General features: G+C 47.8%; 8 protein-coding genes across 8 annotated transcripts; 5 read left to right on the top strand and 3 right to left on the bottom strand.

Annotated features, from left to right (window-relative positions):
- Positions 1-165: 165 nt before the first annotated feature.
- EV420DRAFT_1705869 (glycolipid transfer protein) lies at positions 166-1,261 on the bottom strand (the record flags this gene model as incomplete). The annotated part of the gene is made up of 5 exons (XM_060479544.1): positions 166-586; positions 641-845; positions 875-930; positions 985-1,128; positions 1,235-1,261. 5 exons carry the CDS (start codon positions 1,259-1,261, stop codon positions 419-421), a joined length of 600 nt encoding a protein of 199 aa, XP_060327216.1. The 3' UTR covers positions 166-418.
- A 110-nt stretch (positions 1,262-1,371) lies between these two features.
- On the bottom strand, positions 1,372-2,872 carry EV420DRAFT_1563033 (uncharacterized protein). Its single transcript, XM_060473918.1, has one exon. It carries the CDS (start codon positions 2,861-2,863, stop codon positions 1,691-1,693), a length of 1,173 nt encoding a protein of 390 aa, XP_060327215.1. The 5' UTR covers positions 2,864-2,872; the 3' UTR covers positions 1,372-1,690.
- Positions 2,873-4,272: 1,400 nt separating this feature from the next.
- On the top strand, positions 4,273-6,797 carry EV420DRAFT_749946 (FAD/NAD(P)-binding domain-containing protein). The gene is made up of 11 exons (XM_060483325.1): positions 4,273-4,577; positions 4,647-4,668; positions 4,733-4,826; positions 4,879-4,975; positions 5,026-5,068; positions 5,124-5,170; positions 5,225-5,576; positions 5,630-5,929; positions 5,986-6,139; positions 6,197-6,309; positions 6,364-6,797. The coding sequence occupies exons 1-11, from the start codon at positions 4,569-4,571 to the stop codon at positions 6,702-6,704; spliced, it is 1,572 nt and encodes a 523-aa protein (XP_060327214.1). The 5' UTR covers positions 4,273-4,568; the 3' UTR covers positions 6,705-6,797.
- Positions 6,798-6,840: 43 nt separating this feature from the next.
- EV420DRAFT_1563029 (S-adenosyl-L-methionine-dependent methyltransferase) lies at positions 6,841-9,174 on the top strand. Its single transcript, XM_060473917.1, has 10 exons — positions 6,841-7,423; positions 7,473-7,547; positions 7,599-7,653; positions 7,710-7,833; positions 7,891-7,944; positions 8,001-8,215; positions 8,269-8,417; positions 8,468-8,522; positions 8,580-8,863; positions 8,914-9,174. The coding sequence occupies exons 1-10, from the start codon at positions 7,184-7,186 to the stop codon at positions 9,052-9,054; spliced, it is 1,392 nt and encodes a 463-aa protein (XP_060327213.1). The 5' UTR covers positions 6,841-7,183; the 3' UTR covers positions 9,055-9,174.
- A 208-nt stretch (positions 9,175-9,382) lies between these two features.
- Positions 9,383-11,043, top strand: EV420DRAFT_749920 (Intradiol ring-cleavage dioxygenase). The gene is made up of 6 exons (XM_060483324.1): positions 9,383-10,032; positions 10,083-10,424; positions 10,480-10,503; positions 10,556-10,689; positions 10,736-10,857; positions 10,912-11,043. Exons 1-6 carry the CDS (start codon positions 9,711-9,713, stop codon positions 11,009-11,011), a joined length of 1,044 nt encoding a protein of 347 aa, XP_060327212.1. The 5' UTR covers positions 9,383-9,710; the 3' UTR covers positions 11,012-11,043.
- A 187-nt stretch (positions 11,044-11,230) lies between these two features.
- On the top strand, positions 11,231-12,090 carry EV420DRAFT_1563024 (uncharacterized protein; the record flags this gene model as incomplete). Its single annotated transcript, XM_060473916.1, has 3 exons — positions 11,231-11,345; positions 11,398-11,559; positions 11,605-12,090. Coding segments are annotated over exons 1-3 (340 nt in total), but the record flags the coding sequence as incomplete, so codon positions are not given.
- On the bottom strand, positions 12,091-14,093 carry EV420DRAFT_1563021 (RNA pol II accessory factor, Cdc73 family-domain-containing protein). The gene is made up of 10 exons (XM_060473915.1): positions 13,773-14,093; positions 13,717-13,748; positions 13,480-13,661; positions 13,424-13,451; positions 13,250-13,376; positions 13,109-13,196; positions 12,930-13,061; positions 12,738-12,880; positions 12,599-12,675; positions 12,091-12,546 (listed from the first exon to the last, which is right to left on the bottom strand). The coding sequence occupies exons 1-10, from the start codon at positions 14,074-14,076 to the stop codon at positions 12,442-12,444; spliced, it is 1,218 nt and encodes a 405-aa protein (XP_060327210.1). The 5' UTR covers positions 14,077-14,093; the 3' UTR covers positions 12,091-12,441.
- Positions 14,094-14,195: 102 nt separating this feature from the next.
- On the top strand, positions 14,196-17,281 carry EV420DRAFT_1563019 (thiamine diphosphate-binding protein). Its single transcript, XM_060473914.1, has 11 exons — positions 14,196-14,617; positions 14,668-14,804; positions 14,855-14,950; positions 15,003-15,165; positions 15,220-15,818; positions 15,867-16,114; positions 16,168-16,557; positions 16,624-16,689; positions 16,821-16,899; positions 16,954-17,004; positions 17,058-17,281. The coding sequence occupies exons 1-11, from the start codon at positions 14,577-14,579 to the stop codon at positions 17,096-17,098; spliced, it is 1,911 nt and encodes a 636-aa protein (XP_060327209.1). The 5' UTR covers positions 14,196-14,576; the 3' UTR covers positions 17,099-17,281.
- The last annotated feature ends 290 nt before the right edge of the window (positions 17,282-17,571 follow it).

Genomic DNA, 17,571 nt, shown 5'->3' with positions numbered 1-17,571 from the left:
ATCATTTCCGGGGTACTCGGGCCGACAATATATTTTTAGATCCCTCATGCCCTGAACACTGAGCAGGACACACAGTAGAATTATCTACCTTCACATGGAAGTATACATGCTATATGAAGAATTACGACAACGACAATGAAGACAAACTTTAGCTGAATAAGTGAACCCATGTGGAGGAAACCGGAAGAACGCATAACCTAACTTGCAGGACTTAAAAGATTGAGAGGGATATTGGAAGCAGGACTCGAAGAAAGCGGCGTATGAGGGGGAAATCGACATACCGAACCCCATCCTTGATGGCACAGGCCATTGCCCGGAGGGTACAATGCTGCTTTCCCTACAACCATGGTACCCTTCTATAGATTATGGGTATTGTACCACAAGTCTGAAAAATACGCATCCGATTCACAATCCATGGCTACACAGTGCCAAATCCTCCTTGTTTCAAGAACTCCTTCAGACGCTTCACAATCCCATCAAGACCCGCCAACCAGCGCCGCATCTCCTCATCCAGCTTATCATGAGGCGCGCCCTGTGCAATGCGATTGTAAAAGTCCCTTCGATGAGGTACCGCATGGAGAGCGACCTGCATTGTTGTCATCAACACTAAAAGCAGAAACTCGACACGCGACAAACTCACGTATACCACCGATCTGATGATGAAAGAGTGATGGTGCTTCAAAACAGTGTCATACGAGGCCTTGAAGCAGACATGCAGTTCGCGCGAGGGGTTTTCTTGCATGTTCTGCAGTGCAAGGCAGGTGAAGGCGAGGCCTCGGACGAGACGGGTGAGTGAAGGCGCGCAGGATCCTATAGACGGGTCTATATCAGGGACCAGGGAGATTCTGGCCACATGCAGGGCAAACCTGGTAACATGCGTTCGACCGTCATTGGCGCTGGATCAAGGGACTCGTACTGAGCGCGTACATCCTACATATATCGTCAGTCCATGAGAAAGCACCGTCCAGCAAAGGCCAGCCCCACCTTGATATTCGACTGAATATCAGCCTGTACGAACCCGAATACACCTGTTCCAAGGAGGTCGAACATGCCTACTAAGCCATCTGAGGCTTCGAGGAATGCACGTGTATCGATGCCATCAGGATGAATGGGGACATCTGCAAATGACTGGGCAAGGAAGAACTTGAGCGACACTTTGGACGACGGTTAAGCCTGTTTACCTGAAGAGAACCGCCTAAGTAGACTTTTACGACAAGCCAGATGGGATACACACCTTTACAGTCTCAAAGTAGGGCTGCATGATGGTGGAAGGAATGAAAGAATAACATGAGTCGTTCCTGCTGTTGGTGGACCGCGTTGAAGAGGCGTGTGAACAAAACTACAGCTGCCTTCGGACCTCGGGCCGGTTCAGTTTCTGATGTGTAGGAACACCTCCAGTTGCCCTCCAAATGTGTACTTATAACTTATCAAACAATGCCTAAGGGCCGCATGATCATTGACGGGAATAGAGTAGTGAGGGAAGTACAAGTACAGAAATACCGAGAAATTTAGTACAAGTAGATTTTTCTATATAGGATTAAAGTAGCAGATAGCGTATTAGAAATCGATTTGGGAAACAGTGCAAGGAGTCGTGTCGAACTAGTGAATTCATAGTCAGACCCCAATGGAGGATCTATACGACCTCCATCCTCCAGGTCTCTGAAAACCAGGCGGCCCAATCTTGATTGAACTATTGCCAGAGCCTAATGAACTGGATATCAACGTTTTCCCTCTCGTTCAAAGCCTCGATTCTGCACCAGAGTGCAGAGTCAAGCTTGGGTACTGTAAACCCCTGGACGCTGACCGATCGCAACAGGCCATTATCCAAACGATGGTCAATTTTGTTAATGAGCGCCACAATGACATCCTCAGGAAGGTATGTCATGTAGGCCTTCGGTCCCTTGATAATGCGCATCTTCTGCGTCTCAGGAAGATTCTTAACTACTGCAACGGATAGAGCGAGATTCCGGATAGTGAGCGACGCCAGAGTCTTAGGGAGCTGAAGTGCGCCAATGGGGACTTGGAGATCCTGTGCATGGATGGGATTTTGGCTTTCAAGGACGAGTTCGCGTAAATTGTCGAGCCGTTCTTCTTCTTTCCTAGGTTCGGAAGTGAATGGAGGCGTGGAAGTGCCTTCGAGGACAAAATGACATGCCGTCACGACTGGCAAGGACAAAGTATTGAAGGCAAACGATGAAGGGACGTTTGTCTTGAGCCGCCTGACATTTCCAAGTTTCTTGTAATCTGGCGTGATTACAGAGGCGGAGATGTCAGTGGAAAGCGACTTGAAGCGATGCGACTGAGAAAACAGCAGCTCGATGAACGGAATAAGGTAAGGAGTTGTGGGCGGTGCGGCTGAAGGGATATATACTTTGACGTCCAGAGGGGCCGACTGAGACCGCCCTAGCTGCTCCCGCAGTCTTGCAATGGTCCATTCCGATAGATGCGTTGACCCCCTTTGCACCCCAGGAGAACAGACACTCTCCCTTTCTCGCAGATCTTCGTCGTTTTCTCTTGCCCCTGCGGAGATAGCATATGTCTCACTAAGGACAAACGATTCCTGATCCTGATCAAAGTCATCCGCGAACGGCATGTGGTCCAACAAATCATTATAAACATCGCGGCTGGGCCACCCGAATTCATTCCTACGACGCCTAGCATCTGGAATCCACAACGCCAGATTTATTTGCAGACGTGTCCACAACGTCGGGGTGGATAAGACAATGGAGCGCCAGCGGCTGCAAACCTTGCTGATAGCCCAGGGTCCTTGAGTTGTTTTCAGGGACTGTCCGTCCGAAGCCAAAGCGAATATTCTGCAGAAGATTTCAGAGGGGAAGTGAGATAAGGCAGAACCAGGATCCATGTTCCTGCCGACTGCAATTTGCGATGTATATCTAGAGGATATTTCGGCAGTGGGATATCATAAATCGAAGGGAAAAGGAAAGGATACATACTGAGATATGTGATAATAGAGTAAGGGCACCCTACGATGCGCGCCGGATTAATGTAGTTTCTTTGAGCGAGCACAAGCTGGTCCTTCAAGCTGAGCGCTGAGGCCTTATAAACGGTGGAAATAGTGATAGAAAATATGAGCACAGGAACTGAGGATGATGGAAGAACAAGACGCTGGCTGTAGTAGAGGCGGAAAGGATGCAAAAGGGATGGAGGGCATTGCTACTAAATTTACTACGTGGCGGCGTGGGAATTTGTAGCACGCGACTCAGGAGTTTAGGAAAATTTCAAACTCAACGCACAATTTCACTGGTACGTTGCTGGGGCGGATTGTACGACCGTCGCGAAGTCGTAGCCTAGAGAATTGAGGAATATTGGAGACTAGGGTAAGTAAATAAGGGCCACACTGATGGTCAATGTCACGGTCATATGATATACTGTCACGTCGCGTCTTTTGGGCCCGCCTTTTAGCTTAGCTGCTTATGTAAGGAGTTAGTCAACCACAAGTTTCCTTTCATCCTTCATCATGTCCATCGTGAGTCTCTCTATCGTCGTTCGCAAATTATGCTCCGTCCGAAGGCACGACATAAGGATGGCAGGTATCCATATGTTTTGGGTCAGTGGCATTCCCTATTCCCTATTGGGCTACTGAATATTTGTGGCGTTTCATTAGAGTTGACTCCGCCGAATGCTGTGCTCGAACTATGTCTGGTACCCAGCTATTGGAGGCTATTGGAGGAGACAAACGCATTTATCTCCCTGGGCCTATCTCTGGAATAGCAGAGACCATTCCTTTCTTGGCGGTGATACACTAGGAATGAGGAGGCTCTTCTCAATGGCAATGCGATGTTTGAAGTTGTATCAAGGGAACTTCTGACTGTCATTGTATCTTGCTCTGGCCCCTCTATGGCAAGATGTTTCACTCTATTCCGTTCGTTCAAATTGGCCCTGAAAGGGATCTTCGAGATCATATCTACGTCCGGAATCTATGATGCTAGTGCACTCATGATATGCATTTCATTACTATCGGTCATAGATTTGTCTTTATCTCGCAATTAACCACCGACCCTGCTCAAGATGGTCCTCTTCCGCGGTAATCCCGATGTCAACAGGTAAGTCATTCCGTCGCTTATTGAGGTATAGCGGCCCGAAACTGCATTGTAGATGTTTTGAAAAGACGCCCTGTATGCTATGGAGACCGTAGACACCGTCAGACCCGATCAATTGTCGGCTCGTTAATGGTTCCTGAGGAATGCTTTAACGGAAATCTAAATGATTCTGCCTTAGCGGAGCTCTCGGCAATAGGATTAAAATGTGCGATGATTAGCTCTGGTGATCCTGAGGCATTGTGTCTGTTTTTCCGGTCTGCATGACGAATACCCCAACCGGAATCTGGATGATGACGCCTTAGCGGAGCTCTCAGGACTAGGGCTGAAATGTGTAATGAATGGCCCGAGGGTTCCTAGAGTACTGGTGTCCGTTATTTCAATCGGCATGACGAAGCCGCTAGTGCTGCACAAGGTGTCTTAGCCCCCGCTGGTATATAATGCGCAGAAACTCGCTTGCAATCTCCAATTCATCAGCCTGACTCCAAACGACTCTGGTTCTAGTTGAACATGATGATTGTACGACATTTTCCCTCGTCGTTCTCCCAGCGTTTTTCTAACCTTCTGTTGTTCCGCGTCCTCTGACAGCCCAACAAGACTACCGTTCTTAGTTCGTTCATCACTGTATCCTCAACCATGATTATCTTTGCTGATCTTGTTATTGCGTCATTTAGTTGTCGGAGGTGGACCGGGTGGATCGTATGCCGCCGCTGTCTTGGCCAGAGAGAATGTCGACGTAATTGTCCTTGAAGCCGATAAATTTCCCCGGTAGGCGACATCTTTATGCTCGTCTTGATCAAGTTTTCACGTTGATGTTGAGATACCATGTCGGCGAGAGCCAACTTGCGGCTTTGAGGCATTTTCTGCGCTTCATCGATCTTGAGGAAGAATTCGATGCTTTTGGTTTTCAGCGCAAGGTGAGGATCAATTCTGTAACTCAGCGTGGTATCCGCTCATCTGATGTCAGGTCGGTGGCGGGTTCAAACTGAACAGGCATAAGAGGGAAGGATGTCAGATCTTCTCACCGTTCTCTCCTTTGATCGATCTGTTAACGTTGTCGTGCAGATTCCGACTTCATATCTCAAGATCCGAAGAATTATTCCTGGCATGTCGTAAGCGCCTCTTTTTCCTGTGTCAGAAAATTCCGACCCACCGTCACATGTCAGATTCGGTCAGATTCCGATGAGTTAATGCTTCGATACGCGTCGCGGGCTGGCGCCAAAGTTTTCGAGGAAACCAAAGTCACGGACATTGAATTCGACCCGGCCGTGGGTGACCAAGAGGCACGCCCTGTTGCTGCTCTCTGGAAAGGGAAGGATGGTTCCACGGGTCGGGTTCATTTCGACTATATTATCGACGCCAGCGGACGAACAGGAATGCTGTCAACGAAATATTTGAACAATCGAGAGTTCAATAATAATTTGAAGAATGTCGCCTTTTGGGGTTACTGGACTGGAGCGGGGCGCTACATGGCTGGTACTCCCCGAGAGGACTCCATTTTTGTTGAAGCATTAACAGGTCAGTTTCAGCTTTGATTTTATTGTTTCAATCGTTAATCATTCGTGTTGTAGACGAGACTGGATGGGCTTGGTTTATCCCCCTGCACGATGGCACGACTTCTGTGGGCGTTGTGATGGACCAAGAGAAATCCAACCTCAGTAGAGCTGCTGTCAAAGCGGCGAGAGGGGATAGCTCTTTGGGCGCTCACTATCTCAGACAACTCGAGCTTGTCCCAGCTATGCAAGCACTAATGGTCGGCGCGAAGCTCGTCAAGAAACCTGACGCTCCTCTTGTCAGTAGCGCCAGTGATTACAGCTACGCAGCTAGATACCATGCCGGTCCCGGTTATCGAATAATTGGAGACGCTGGCGGTGTGTTGCATTCTCTCGCCCGACAAATTTTGCGTATTAAATTTTGATTTGTACAGCTTTCATTGACCCATTTTTCTCTTCTGGTGTTCATCTCGCAGTATCCGGTGGACTTTCGGCTGCAGCCACTATCTGTGCTGTGATGAAGGGAGAATGCTCGGAACTCGATGCGGCTCGATGGCACACTACCAAGGTTAATAGCTCATACACACGGTTTGTTTGTCTTGCGCGCCTATCACTGATGTTACACAATTTAAACATGTTTTTCAGATTCCTCCTTGTAGTCCTCAGCGCTTATCATCAAATCAGATCTCAGGATTCCCCCATCCTGGCTGCACAAGAGGATGATAATTTTGACGTTGCATTTGATTTCTTCCGTCCAAGTAAGCGACTCTGTCCCTCTGATAGGACTAGATATTGATCACATTGACTACTAGTCATTCAAGGCAACACGGAATCCGGCAATAAGTTTGCCGATGACGACCTAGGAAAGACAATAGAATTCCTAGGCAAACATGTTTTCGCGCCGTCATACCCGGAACAGAGAGCAGAGTTAGTCGCACTATATGGAGACCAACTCGATGCGGTTCCCAAATCGCGCGTACCTGGCGATGATGACGCTAAGGCCGAGGCTAAGGCGATCCTCAAACATATGACTGTCCAGAAGTTAATCAGGATGGAGGATGTCGCGCATATCGGGAATTATGTTTCTGATGTTTTTGAGGGGTATAGGTTGAGGCTGAAGCGTGGTGAGCTGGGCTTAGACAAAGCCACTTGAATGTTTTTGATACTTGACGGTTACCGGTTACTTCATTGTTACGAGCCTAACTTACTGCTTTACTTGTAAGCACTTGAATAATGAGAATCCTACTTTTTTTTTAGTTCTTTTCGCAGCGGCGGCAAACGCCGAAATAACTTTCCGCATTGCTATCATCCATCCTGCTTAGGCGCAGTACCGTTTCTTGCATGCTCAACTTAGCTGGGGATGTTCTCTTGACAAATTGCTGCAATTCCGAGTCGGAATGTCATGGGAAATATTGATTACCATTCCAGATCTCTAACTGTTTTGATGGCTCGGGAGGTACTAGCTTGCATTTCTGCACTAGTCCCGCTAGCTCCGTGTCGACGCGGTCTTTTTTTGCCTTCGGAACCGCGGAAGAATCGGACAGTGTTACTATCTCGGTTGAAGATGCCGACGCAATAGCAGCATTTAAAACGACGCGACCTGGGCTCTTGCTTGCATCACCACTCATACCTATGGCTTCGAATTCCACTCTGCGCTCTTTGGCGAATCTGATATCCTCATCCGTTGACATAATCGAAGAACGAGTTCAAGTTCCCGACCTAGATTTGGCCTGCCATGAAGGCGAGGTTCCGGATAAAGGATTCAGCGATCCAGCGGTTGTCGACGCGATTTCTTGCATTGTTGCTGCAACAGCTCAGCTAGTGGCGACCATACGACCTGCTCATTTGACCCTCATTTCGACAGCTATGATGGTAAGCCGACTTATGGACCGTTACCTGCTGTACTTAATGCTGTTTGAAGATTCACGTCCCCTCGGCGCTTCGAACAGCCACAGACCTTCATGTTGCAGAGATATTGCGAGATGCTGGCCCCCAGGTTATTTTTCTTTTTGTTTCGGTATTTATTCTTCTCAAGGCCTATTTGCAGGGACTACATATCAGAAAGATTGCCGCTCTATGCTGCACGAGCCCCGGAAAGCTAGGTAAGACTCTTCACGATGTTCGGTTGGGTGAGGCGTGCTCAGTAAACATGGTAAAGCACGCATCCTCCGCCTCCTAGCTACAGAGCACATTTTCAAAGAGGTCACTCCGGATGTTTTTGCCAACAATCGCATCTCGTCTTTACTAGACACTGGGAAATCAGTTGACAAGCTGATAGAAAGGTGAGGAGTCTACGTATTTATTTTACAAAATTATATTCGTATCTTCTTTGTCTCTAGTGCACAATATAAATGGGACGGCGGTGTCGGGATAGCCGCCTTCGTCTCATACACGTAGGGTGTCTTCTTGAAGCCAGTATTCTTTATTTCCTGATTTTTTGTGCATTCAGTGGTGGACACACTCTGAAGTTCACTTCATATCTTGCAGAGACGATGCAGGATCCATCGTTCGCTCACTCCGAGGATCACATCAAGGCTCCGTTCAACTACACGTCAAAGACTGACTTACCCTTTTGGCAATGGCTGGACCTTCCTGAGAACGAGGAGGAGAGACGAAAATTCGGGCTTGCGATGACTTGTGCTCCAAAGCACAGTATGCTCGACGGTAGGAGCGTTGTCGTCCGCCATTCTGATCTTCAATTTAGTTTGTCTTCACAGGTTTTGAATGGGGTCAACTTCCACAAAATGGCGTGGTGGTAGACGTTGGCGGAGGAGTGGGAATGGCGACTCTGCCTGTAGCGAAAGTGTTTCCAGATCTGAAGATCATCATACAGGATCGACCAAAGTTTGTCGCAGACGCGAGAAAGGTGAGCACCTTAAGACCGGTTGTTGAGATATGATCCTACCTGTTGTTTAGTTGTGGAAAGAAGAATTGCCTGGTGCTGTGTCTAGTGGACATGTCTCTTTTCAAGGCGAGTTTATTAATTATTTGTTTAAAAATTTCTTCTACATACCTCACGTTACCATAGTACACGACTTTTTCGAGCCCCAGCCAATTAAAGCAGCAGACGTTTATTTGATGCGCTGGATCATGCACGATTGGAATGATTCAATGTGTATCAGTATCTTGAAGCATTTACGTGATGCTGCAGGTCCTGGAACGAAGCTTCTCATCGTCGATGCCCTTATGTCTTACGCCTGCCAAGACTCATTCGCATGCGGTATCCCCGGTGCAACAAAGCCTCTGCCGCCAAAGCCTCTTCTAGAAAACTTTGGGCATGCTAGAGTAGGGGAGTATTTGTTCGACCTTCAGGTACGAATTTTAATATTGAATTCCATGCATATAAAGTGACTTTGTGGCAGATGTGGGTGACCGTGAATGGCCAGGAGCGGACGATTCGACAGTTCTCCGATATTTTGCAGATCGCTGGCTGGAAAATTGAAGAAGTGAAAAGTGCAGCGGCTACTCAAGCACATATCATTGCTATTCCTTCTACTGTCTAACAGTCAGCTATTGCTTTGAGCACAATGCACAATTACGAGTAGTAGCGTATCATAGCTGTTCGAATTCCCTTGGTCTTCTGCTTCGGATCATTCCGAGGGGAAACTGATTTCGCTTGTTTATCACTTTATCAACTCAACTGACCCATTAAATAATAATTCCCATTGCCTCAGTCGCTTCACCGCCAGATTTTCTTTCAATTCCGTGCGTTCCTCGCAGCTCAAAATGATATTTCACGTGTCCATGCGAAAATGCTCTTGACTCCATTGGACGCCTCATCATCAAAACTTTCTCCGCTTATCGAACCTGACAGGACGCGGCGACGGTCTGGACATCGACATCGCGGAGCCTCTTTTCATAAAGAATCCTTGAGAAAATAGCGCCGACATATAGTTACGGACTAAGCCTATTCCTCATCGATTCCTCATCGTTCCTCATCCTTGATACATGCGTCCTTTCCCATCAAATTCTCTCGCCCGCCGGGAGCGGACATCGACGTCGGCCATCTAGGCTGTGGTTCGAGAACTAGCTGGATTTCAATATCTTTGCGGGGAGCGGGGCAGCTGTGGGGGAAAGTACTGAGACAAGCGGGAAAAGTGTATTCCGGGCCCTCTTATTTACAGCTGTGATCAGAAACGAAACCACCCTCACCTTCGCAATGTTGCTTCCATCTCACGCTCTGCTTAGTCTGCTTCTACCTCTTCTCGCTACGGCCCATTCGTCTCCCAAGACCTCAGAAGAAAGGGAGGTTCAACGAGCACTGCAGCGGGCAGCCTATCACTGTGCCCCCGCTGTAGCCGAGTTTACTGCCCACCGGAAGAGAGCATGGGCACAGAAGGTCTTGGCTGGCAACCCCTCGCTTCCTGCATATCAAGACTTGTTTGCCGATGGCACATACGACGCAGAGCCTGGGCAGGAACTCATGTCTTGCACCCCAGTCACTGAGGAAGCCAAGATGGAAAACAACACTTGTGTTTTAAGTGGGTCGCGTCTTTTCCGCTTCTCGTTGCGTTATATAACAGGCATTTAGCTCCAATCGTCACGGAAGGACCCTACTACCATAAGGTCGGCCATCCGATACGCCAGAACATTGCGGAATATCAGATCGGTGTACCTCTTCTCCTCGATATTGGTGTCATCGACGTCGAGACATGCAAACCTCTTCCAAATGTCCTCGTCGATATCTGGCATGCTAACGCTACGGGTCACTATGCTGGGCACCCCGAGCCTACGTTTGAGCTTCGCGATGAGAAGCCTCAGGTTGGCGGAAAGCGGAACGGACTGCTGAGCGCGTTCCCTCGGACGAAGCCTGCAGAGACGTTCTTGCGCGGCGCTTGGCCGACCAATGAGAATGGCATTGCCCAGTTTTCGAGTGAATCGCTTCGAATACCATGCTGAGGATTCTGCTGACTGTGATCTGTTCAAAGCGATATTCCCAGGATACTATACAGGTACGCCGAGGGTGTTCTTAGAAGTCATGACACTAAGACTGAAAGTATACAGGACGCGCAACACATATCCATACCAAAGTCTTCCCTAGCTGGACTCCCCTTCCAAACGGCACATTCGAAGCTGGAAAACTTGTCCACGTCGGTCAATTCTTTTTCGACGACGAGATAAACGTACAAGTTGACAAAGTACGCCTTCTGTTCATATTATTCACCCTGTCTAACATCTTTGGAGATACATCCCTATACGACGAATCCCATCAAAGACACAGTTGGTCGCACGCGTAACTGGCGCGACTCTCTTAACATCTTTGAGGATTCTCATGGTCCAGAGGGCAAATATAACCCGGTTTTCAGGTCAGTTTTATAATGAGTATAAAAGTGACCCACACTAACCAAGTTCGGACACAGATTGGAAATGCTCGGCGGAGTTTTTAACCAGGGCTTTGCTGGATTCATTACGATGGGTGTCAATACCAGCGTTGAGGTTGACAACTGGTGGAAGGGCTAATATTTGTCTTCATCACCGTTCGAATAAAATCGTTTTTCATGGCAATTTTCAAATCTCTCTTAAGAATAAAGGAGTTGAGCCTTTCTCAAAGAGACGCGAGCAATAAAGCCAGCTCGCAAGTCGCCAGGCTAGTGTTTTTCCAAGAAAAGACAGATCATGATCACGTGATAATTCGTGGCTTAAAAGCTCGAACACTAACAGTCGACGTCGAACTTCCAACGAACTTCAACGACCCGGTAACAACTTTTACGCTCTTTTTCAACGTCGCCATTTACCATCTATTATTTCGATGGCACAAATATTTTCTTCAAAACGCCTATACGACTTTGCACTAGTAGGTCATGTCGGATACGGAACCGGTCCTTTCTGAAACACCTGAATAACAGTTCACTAGCACGACCCTACTCATTTGTATCTTACTTCTCTGGTTACTTTTTGATCCCAGTCCATTTTGGTTCCTCGTAGTACCTGTGACTTTCTTCCTCGCTTTGCGCTCCGACTGGAAGGAGAAAGAAAGGGACAGAAAGGATGAAAAGCGTCGACTCAAAGTACGTTTCACACATCCAGCTAATAATTCCTAATGGTATTTTCAGGACATTAGCTCGCAATTTGTCGAACTCGATGCATATGTTAAGCGTCAACGTGTCCTCTTGCAGCCATCCACCGGAGAAACGGTATTGCAGATGTGCTTCTCGACCGTCACTCAGTGCGTGAATTATTTAGTAGTGTAGTCATAGAAGGATTGGCTGAAAAACCATATATCAAGGCAATTTCTCGCGGCGAAGCAGAGAGCAAAAGCGCTATACTGTGACGCGCAGGCCCAAGCCTCTTTAGACGAGCTCATCAATATCAAATTCTGTTTATATACGCAGGATGCAAAGATCTTCAGGACGATGCAGGACTATTGATTGTTCAAGGCGGAACTCGGGGGAATCGCGCCGGAGGAGCAACTGGAAGCTGCTCAGCGCTGGGTGACAGAGATCAATGGATTGTCTCCTGCAGATTCAGATGACGTATATTTACGGTGATCAACTCGGAGATTTGGTCGAAGATGCTGAGAAGAAGATTCAGAAGAAGGATAAGCGTAAACATTTCATAGAATATTTTTCCTACTAGTTTTGTGAGTACAACAAGCGGATGACATCGTATGAACTAGACAGAGGGAATAGAGATCCTTGAGGACAGGTCCACATGAGAAAGTCGAGATTGCCAGCGTGGAGAAGACGTTGACTTCATAGCTGACGACCCATGATTGCTAGAGGATGGGGAAAGGTGCAGATGTCTATTGGGATCAGGAACCTGAGCATGAAGACCAAGTATCAGATCGTTGAAGAGAGTAGAGAGAAAGGCGCGTAAAGCAGGAGACTGTACAGCGAAGGAATATTAAATATACAGATACAGGAACGTCAAGATCGGAAAGCAACGTAAGTTTACGCCTTCATCAGCCAGGGTTTATTTGCCATTGTCCATGTATCCAAGATCTTCCAAAAGTGTGCAACCACTGATTTATCAATATGCCGCCGGTTTTGGTCAATCTTTCGAGGTGATAAGTATATCGCGATAGTGTGTGCAGTAAACAAGACCGACCTTCAACTCGGTCACGTTCCAATCCTTGATCCTGTTGTTCGGGGGATCATTGGCCCATGACACGTAAAAGCCCTTCACTGTTATCATAAGCCTCAGTGACCTGGGGCATTCAGAAATTGGCTGAGGACGTGAGACGCACCATGGTGGAAGAGAACTGTTGGTTCATTCCATCGGTAAGGCTTGAATTGCCAGGCTTGACCTGTAGTCATGACGCATACGACACGATCCCACGCGTCTGCTCCGAATTTCGATAGAGCTTCAACAGAATCAACTACCAGATATCTGCATGTTGATATGAGAAACTGCCAAGAGCGTAAGAATGCAAAAATACCTAGCGTGGGTTGATGTCTCCCTTCCGCTGGGGTCAATGTGAGTCAACTTGCGGTAGATGGGAATAAGGTCATCAGGCTTCGTATTTCCTTCGGCCTTGGCACGCTCGCGAGCCGCTTGAGATGTTTCAAAGCTGAGAATTTTATGAGTTTGGGTTCGCAGCACGGAGGGGACACGTACACAGATTCTTGTAAGAAGCGTTTGACATTGTGCATTGTGATGAGCGCAGTGGGTGAAGAGGATATCATAATAATCGGGAAGTTGTTTCCTAGGGTCAACGACATGAAATCCAATGCAATAGGCGACACAAAGATTACGTACGGGCTTTTCGGGCTTGCATTTTGAGATCTGGTGTTGGTGCCGGAGTAGACGCCGGTGCGCCAGGCTTGCTTGCTTCCCGCATTTTCTTCAGTTTATCGGCATATATGGTTTTAATGGAAGAGAAATTCTGCTGAGAATCAGCCAGGTGCCAAGAGACTGGGTATATCACTGTACGTTGTGTTTTGTCCCCCGCAGGACGGAACTTCGGTCGCGAAGTTCGATTTCAGTACTGCTTAATCTTCTTGACGACTTCTAGGTCATGCGAATCGGCAATATAACGTCGCTTATTCGATGACGAAGGCGTGTCCGCGACCTTTGATTTTCCCGGTGACGATGAAGCCAAATTACTCGAACGTGGTGGTGGTGTTCCTGGTGGTGTAGTCGTCTCGCCTGCACGAGAAAAATTGATAGTCTCTGAGGAAATTAATGCTGATAACTCACCTGTAGCAGGAACAATCATGTCAGACTCGGAGCCCTTGCCCTCCAGCCAATCCACAACCTTCTTCCTTGCCGCAATACTAACGAAACCGATGTTCAGCCCGTTCTCTCGAGCCTGTCTCGTAGTAGTCGGCAGCAGATGCATGTTGGAGCGACCACGCAAGATACAGTGCATCGAGAGTGTAAAAGTCTTGAGGGCCTGTGGCGGTTGTCACGTCGACCTTGCGAAAACGAGTAGGCGCCGACTTTGCAAAGGTATGGGGAGGAATGACAAGGTGTGTGGCAGACGATAAGGACGAACAAGGGCCGTCGCTGTTAGTGTAGGTGACGTTTTGCCTCGCCTTTATAGCCTGCCGCAGGGTGAGTGCTGGTTCCAACGTCGAGGACATCGTCGTTTAGGGTGAGGAGCAAGATTTGGAATTAGCGCAAAATAGCAGATAATTTCGAAGATCCGGCATGGCTCGGCATATCCGTGGGAACAAACTACAACGTCCTCACCAAACTTGAACCTAACCATGAACTTGAACCCTACCACTCTGGCGCACTTTTCTAATGATTATGCTGTTCCAAAAGATTTTTCTTTATTGCTATTATCTATGAAGTCTATCAAATTCTTCTACCGCGATATCGAAATGCATAAGCATAAATCTCGTTCTGTAGGAATCATAGCGAAAGATGAGCGCCATCATTAATGTTCAGTTCCAATATATAACTCAAAATACTTGCCTTAGGCTGAACTCATTTTCTGAGATCGTGTCACTGCCGTCATAAGAAATACAATGCTGTCATTGTTTTCGTCATCACCAGCTCGTGTAAGCCATCGAAAGTGGAACCCAAGCGGAGTCAGCCAATTGAATCCGTCTACTTCGCTACTACCAACATCCATATTATGGACAGAATGTTCCCCATCGACTTGACCAAGTTCAAAAAGTAACTTCGCATTGGCCTTGGTCTCTGAAGATACTAAGTTGGATTTACAGGCTTGCGCTGGATCCAGCTAAGTCTAAGCTCTCCAATGAAGAAAGGGCCGCGTTGAAGGCCAACATTCAATTACTTCGAGACGCTATCGTTCTATTCACCACCACTGGTTCTGCTCGCGGCCTCAGTGGACATACAGGTATGTACGCTAAGCAAAGAGCCTAGTCGTTGCATTAACATCATGTTCAGGCGGTGCCTACGATGTCATTCCAGAGGTCTGCATCGCTCTCGCTCTCTTTGACCATTCGCATTCCAGCTACGTACCGATTTTATTTGATGAAGCAGGTGCGTATGCAGGAGCGTACAAAAACAGCCCATTTAAGTTTGTTTCTCCCAGGCCACCGCGTCGCAGTCCAGTACATTCTTTCCGCTTTGGAGGGTGCATTACCAGCAGAGCAGCTTCTACATTATCGGGAAGCTGACTCAAAACTGCCCGGCCATCCTGAGCTGGGTCTCACTCCTGGAGTCAAATTCTCGTCGGGACGTCTTGGACATATGTGGTATGTACTCAATGCCAGTTTCCGTTGAGAGCATATTTGACCCCTTTCTTCTAGGCCTTTCGTCAACGGCGTCGCTCTCGCTAATAAGGACAGGAACGTCCTCTGTTTAGGGTCCGACGGCTCTCAGCAAGAAGGTAACGACGCCGAGGCAGCCCGGCTCGCCGTAGCCAAAGGCCTCAATGTGAAGTTGCTCATTGACGACAATGACGTTACCATCGCTGGTCATCCCTCTGAATACCTCAAAGGCTTCGACATGACAAAGACGCTTCAAGGACACGGTCTCAAAGTAATCACTGTCCAAGGAGAGGACATTGATGCGTTGTGGGGCGCCATCAGCACCATCGTCACCACTCCTGGACCAGCAGCCGTTGTTTCCAAACGTCCTATGGCTCCAGGTATTACCGATATCGAGGGAAAGATTCAAGGACACGACGCGGTCCCTGTCGAATCGGCCATCAAGTATCTCGAATCCAGAGGGCTTGGAAGCTGTGCCGACATGCTACGCAAAATTAAGCCCAAACAGCAGCCATATGTTCATATCGGCTCGACCAAGGAGACTGGCGCCAATCGGACCACTTTCGGTGAAGCCGTCAATCTTGTTCTCGACGGTCTCAGCAAAGAGGAAGCGGCCAATAAGGTCATGGTTATTGACAGTAGGTTTCTTTGAATATCCATATTTTCCTTGTCTTATAGCGGTGCAGGTGATCTGGAAGGGTCCACTGGTCTGAAAGCCATACATCAGAAGCACCCCGAGGTTTTCGTTACATCTGGTGTCATGGAGCGCGGTAACTTCTCTGCCGCTGCAGGTTTCGGTTTCGACCCCAATAAGTTTGGAGTGTTCTCCACCTTCTCTGCCTTTATCGAAATGGTGATATCCGAAATCACCATGGCCCGCTATAATCGATCTAACGTCCTTTGCCATTTCTCCCATTCTGGCGTTGACGAAATAGTGAGTATATTCTTACTCTCAAAGAGGAATCCTGTCGCTAATGCCACCAATAGGCCGACAACACCTGCCACTTTGGCATCAACTCTCTTTTCACTGATAATGGTTTAGAAGAGTTTGAATCCTTTTTATACTTCCCTGCCGACCCCCTTCAGATGATTGCCGTTATCAAACGCGTTTTCTTCGAGCGTGGAATGCGATTCGTCTTCTCCAACCGCTCCAAGGTGCCTTATATACTCAAAGAGGACGGAAAAACTAAGTACTTTGGCGACGACTACGAGTTTATCCCAGGCAAGGACGAGATTATCGCCGAAGGAAAAGCTGGATATGTCATGTCGTTTGGCGAGATGCTCTACAGGTCGTGGGATGCGGTACTTCGTTGCCGGCAGAAGGGTATCAATGTGGGTTTGATAAACAAGCCGACCCTTAGCTCCGTGGACGAGGAGGTGAGAATACAAGCTCGAATCCGCTCGTCATATCTGGCTAATAGCGTATATGTTTTTGTTCAACAGGTAACGAAAATGATCGGATCAAGCCCTTTCGTTCTTGTCGTGGAGACATTCAATACAAAAACTGGGGTCAGTTTCGTTCTGGTTTCTGTACTCCTGGCGCCCATGGCTCCGGCTTGTTTTCCGCAATGTCAGCGAAGCTCGGTGGTCGTCAGGAGTGGTTGTTATTCCTCTTGATTGATTGATCATTAATTTCACAGATCGGATCCAAATACGGTACGTGGCTCCTCGAACGGGGGCTTACGCCCAAGTATGCCCACATGGGTGCAACCAAAGCAGGTGCGTTCACGGTTTTTCAAAGCTTATCCGCAATTGACGCCATCTCTCCTTCAGGTTCAGGTGGTCTTTGGGAGCAAATCAATCATCAGGGCCTTGACCCAGCGTGTATGTGTATATCCATTAATTGTTCCCACCTCTTGACTGATCGTGATTATCAGCTATTGCTGCGAAGATTACAGAGTTAGCGGGGAAGAAGTAGTTCTTAGTTCGTGTATGCGATTGTTACAAAATTGGAGTCTAGTATTGTTGCTCTGTACACATAGTTTGAGTGGCCTTAAGCTTAAGGCTGCGGATCTTGGATTCACCGGAATGCGAACGACGAGTGGGCTTTTTGATTAACCTATATTTGTGAGAACGCCTTCGGGAACGGACATCACAAGAGAAAAATCTGTATGGCTAACTCTGAGTGGCGCTTCGACTTGGCACCCTGCTATTGAATACCCCAGCCTGATTCAATGCACCTTACTCAATATGACCTTGAAATTGGCAGAGCAGATAAATGCTACTGATATCATTCTATCAGCGTGACGAACTCGTAATGGGCGGAAGAGTCAAGACAGACTGGCTGCTTGAGAAGGCTCATTCGGTGTCCGATTGTCCCGGTAATTACATCTTTGCTATGAACGAGCCACGCGTTGCCTGAGATAGAGAAAGATCTTATATCAAGGTTTT

Source organism: Desarmillaria tabescens, assembly GCF_030435595.1.
Source record: "Desarmillaria tabescens strain CCBAS 213 chromosome Unknown EV420scaffold_36, whole genome shotgun sequence".
In the NCBI taxonomy this organism is placed as follows: Eukaryota; Fungi; Basidiomycota; class Agaricomycetes; order Agaricales; family Physalacriaceae; genus Desarmillaria; species Desarmillaria tabescens.
Note: the sequence above shows the minus strand (reverse complement) of the source record. Positions and strands in the feature narration are given on the sequence as shown.

Excerpts from the sequence above, each read along its gene's own strand:
- EV420DRAFT_1563033 (XM_060473918.1), bottom strand. The coding sequence starts at position 2,863 with ATGGATCCTGGTTCTGCCTTATCTCACTTCCCCTCTGAAATCTTCTGC.
- EV420DRAFT_749946 (XM_060483325.1), top strand. Across the intron at positions 4,669-4,732 it reads CAACAAGACTACCGTTCTTA|TTGTCGGAGGTGGACCGGGT; the intron begins GTTCGTTCATCA and ends TGCGTCATTTAG. Across the intron at positions 4,976-5,025 it reads CTTTTGGTTTTCAGCGCAAG|GTCGGTGGCGGGTTCAAACT; the intron begins GTGAGGATCAAT and ends ATCTGATGTCAG.
- EV420DRAFT_1563029 (XM_060473917.1), top strand. The coding sequence starts at position 7,184 with ATGGCTTCGAATTCCACTCTGCGCTCTTTGGCGAATCTGATATCCTCA. Across the intron at positions 7,548-7,598 it reads TGCGAGATGCTGGCCCCCAG|GGACTACATATCAGAAAGAT; the intron begins GTTATTTTTCTT and ends GCCTATTTGCAG. Across the intron at positions 8,523-8,579 it reads TGGACATGTCTCTTTTCAAG|TACACGACTTTTTCGAGCCC; the intron begins GCGAGTTTATTA and ends ACGTTACCATAG.
- EV420DRAFT_749920 (XM_060483324.1), top strand. The coding sequence starts at position 9,711 with ATGTTGCTTCCATCTCACGCTCTGCTTAGTCTGCTTCTACCTCTTCTC. Across the intron at positions 10,425-10,479 it reads TGGCATTGCCCAGTTTTCGA|CGATATTCCCAGGATACTAT; the intron begins GTGAATCGCTTC and ends ATCTGTTCAAAG. Across the intron at positions 10,504-10,555 it reads ATTCCCAGGATACTATACAG|GACGCGCAACACATATCCAT; the intron begins GTACGCCGAGGG and ends GAAAGTATACAG.
- EV420DRAFT_1563021 (XM_060473915.1), bottom strand. The coding sequence starts at position 14,076 with ATGTCCTCGACGTTGGAACCAGCACTCACCCTGCGGCAGGCTATAAAG. Across the intron at positions 13,749-13,772 it reads ACGGGCTGAACATCGGTTTC|GTTGTGGATTGGCTGGAGGG; the intron begins GTTAGTATTGCG and ends GCAAGGAAGAAG. Across the intron at positions 13,377-13,423 it reads TGCGGGGGACAAAACACAAC|AATTTCTCTTCCATTAAAAC; the intron begins GTACAGTGATAT and ends GATTCTCAGCAG.
- EV420DRAFT_1563019 (XM_060473914.1), top strand. The coding sequence starts at position 14,577 with ATGGACAGAATGTTCCCCATCGACTTGACCAAGTTCAAAAA. Across the intron at positions 14,951-15,002 it reads GATTTTATTTGATGAAGCAG|GCCACCGCGTCGCAGTCCAG; the intron begins GTGCGTATGCAG and ends TGTTTCTCCCAG. Across the intron at positions 17,005-17,057 it reads TCAGGGCCTTGACCCAGCGT|CTATTGCTGCGAAGATTACA; the intron begins GTATGTGTATAT and ends CGTGATTATCAG.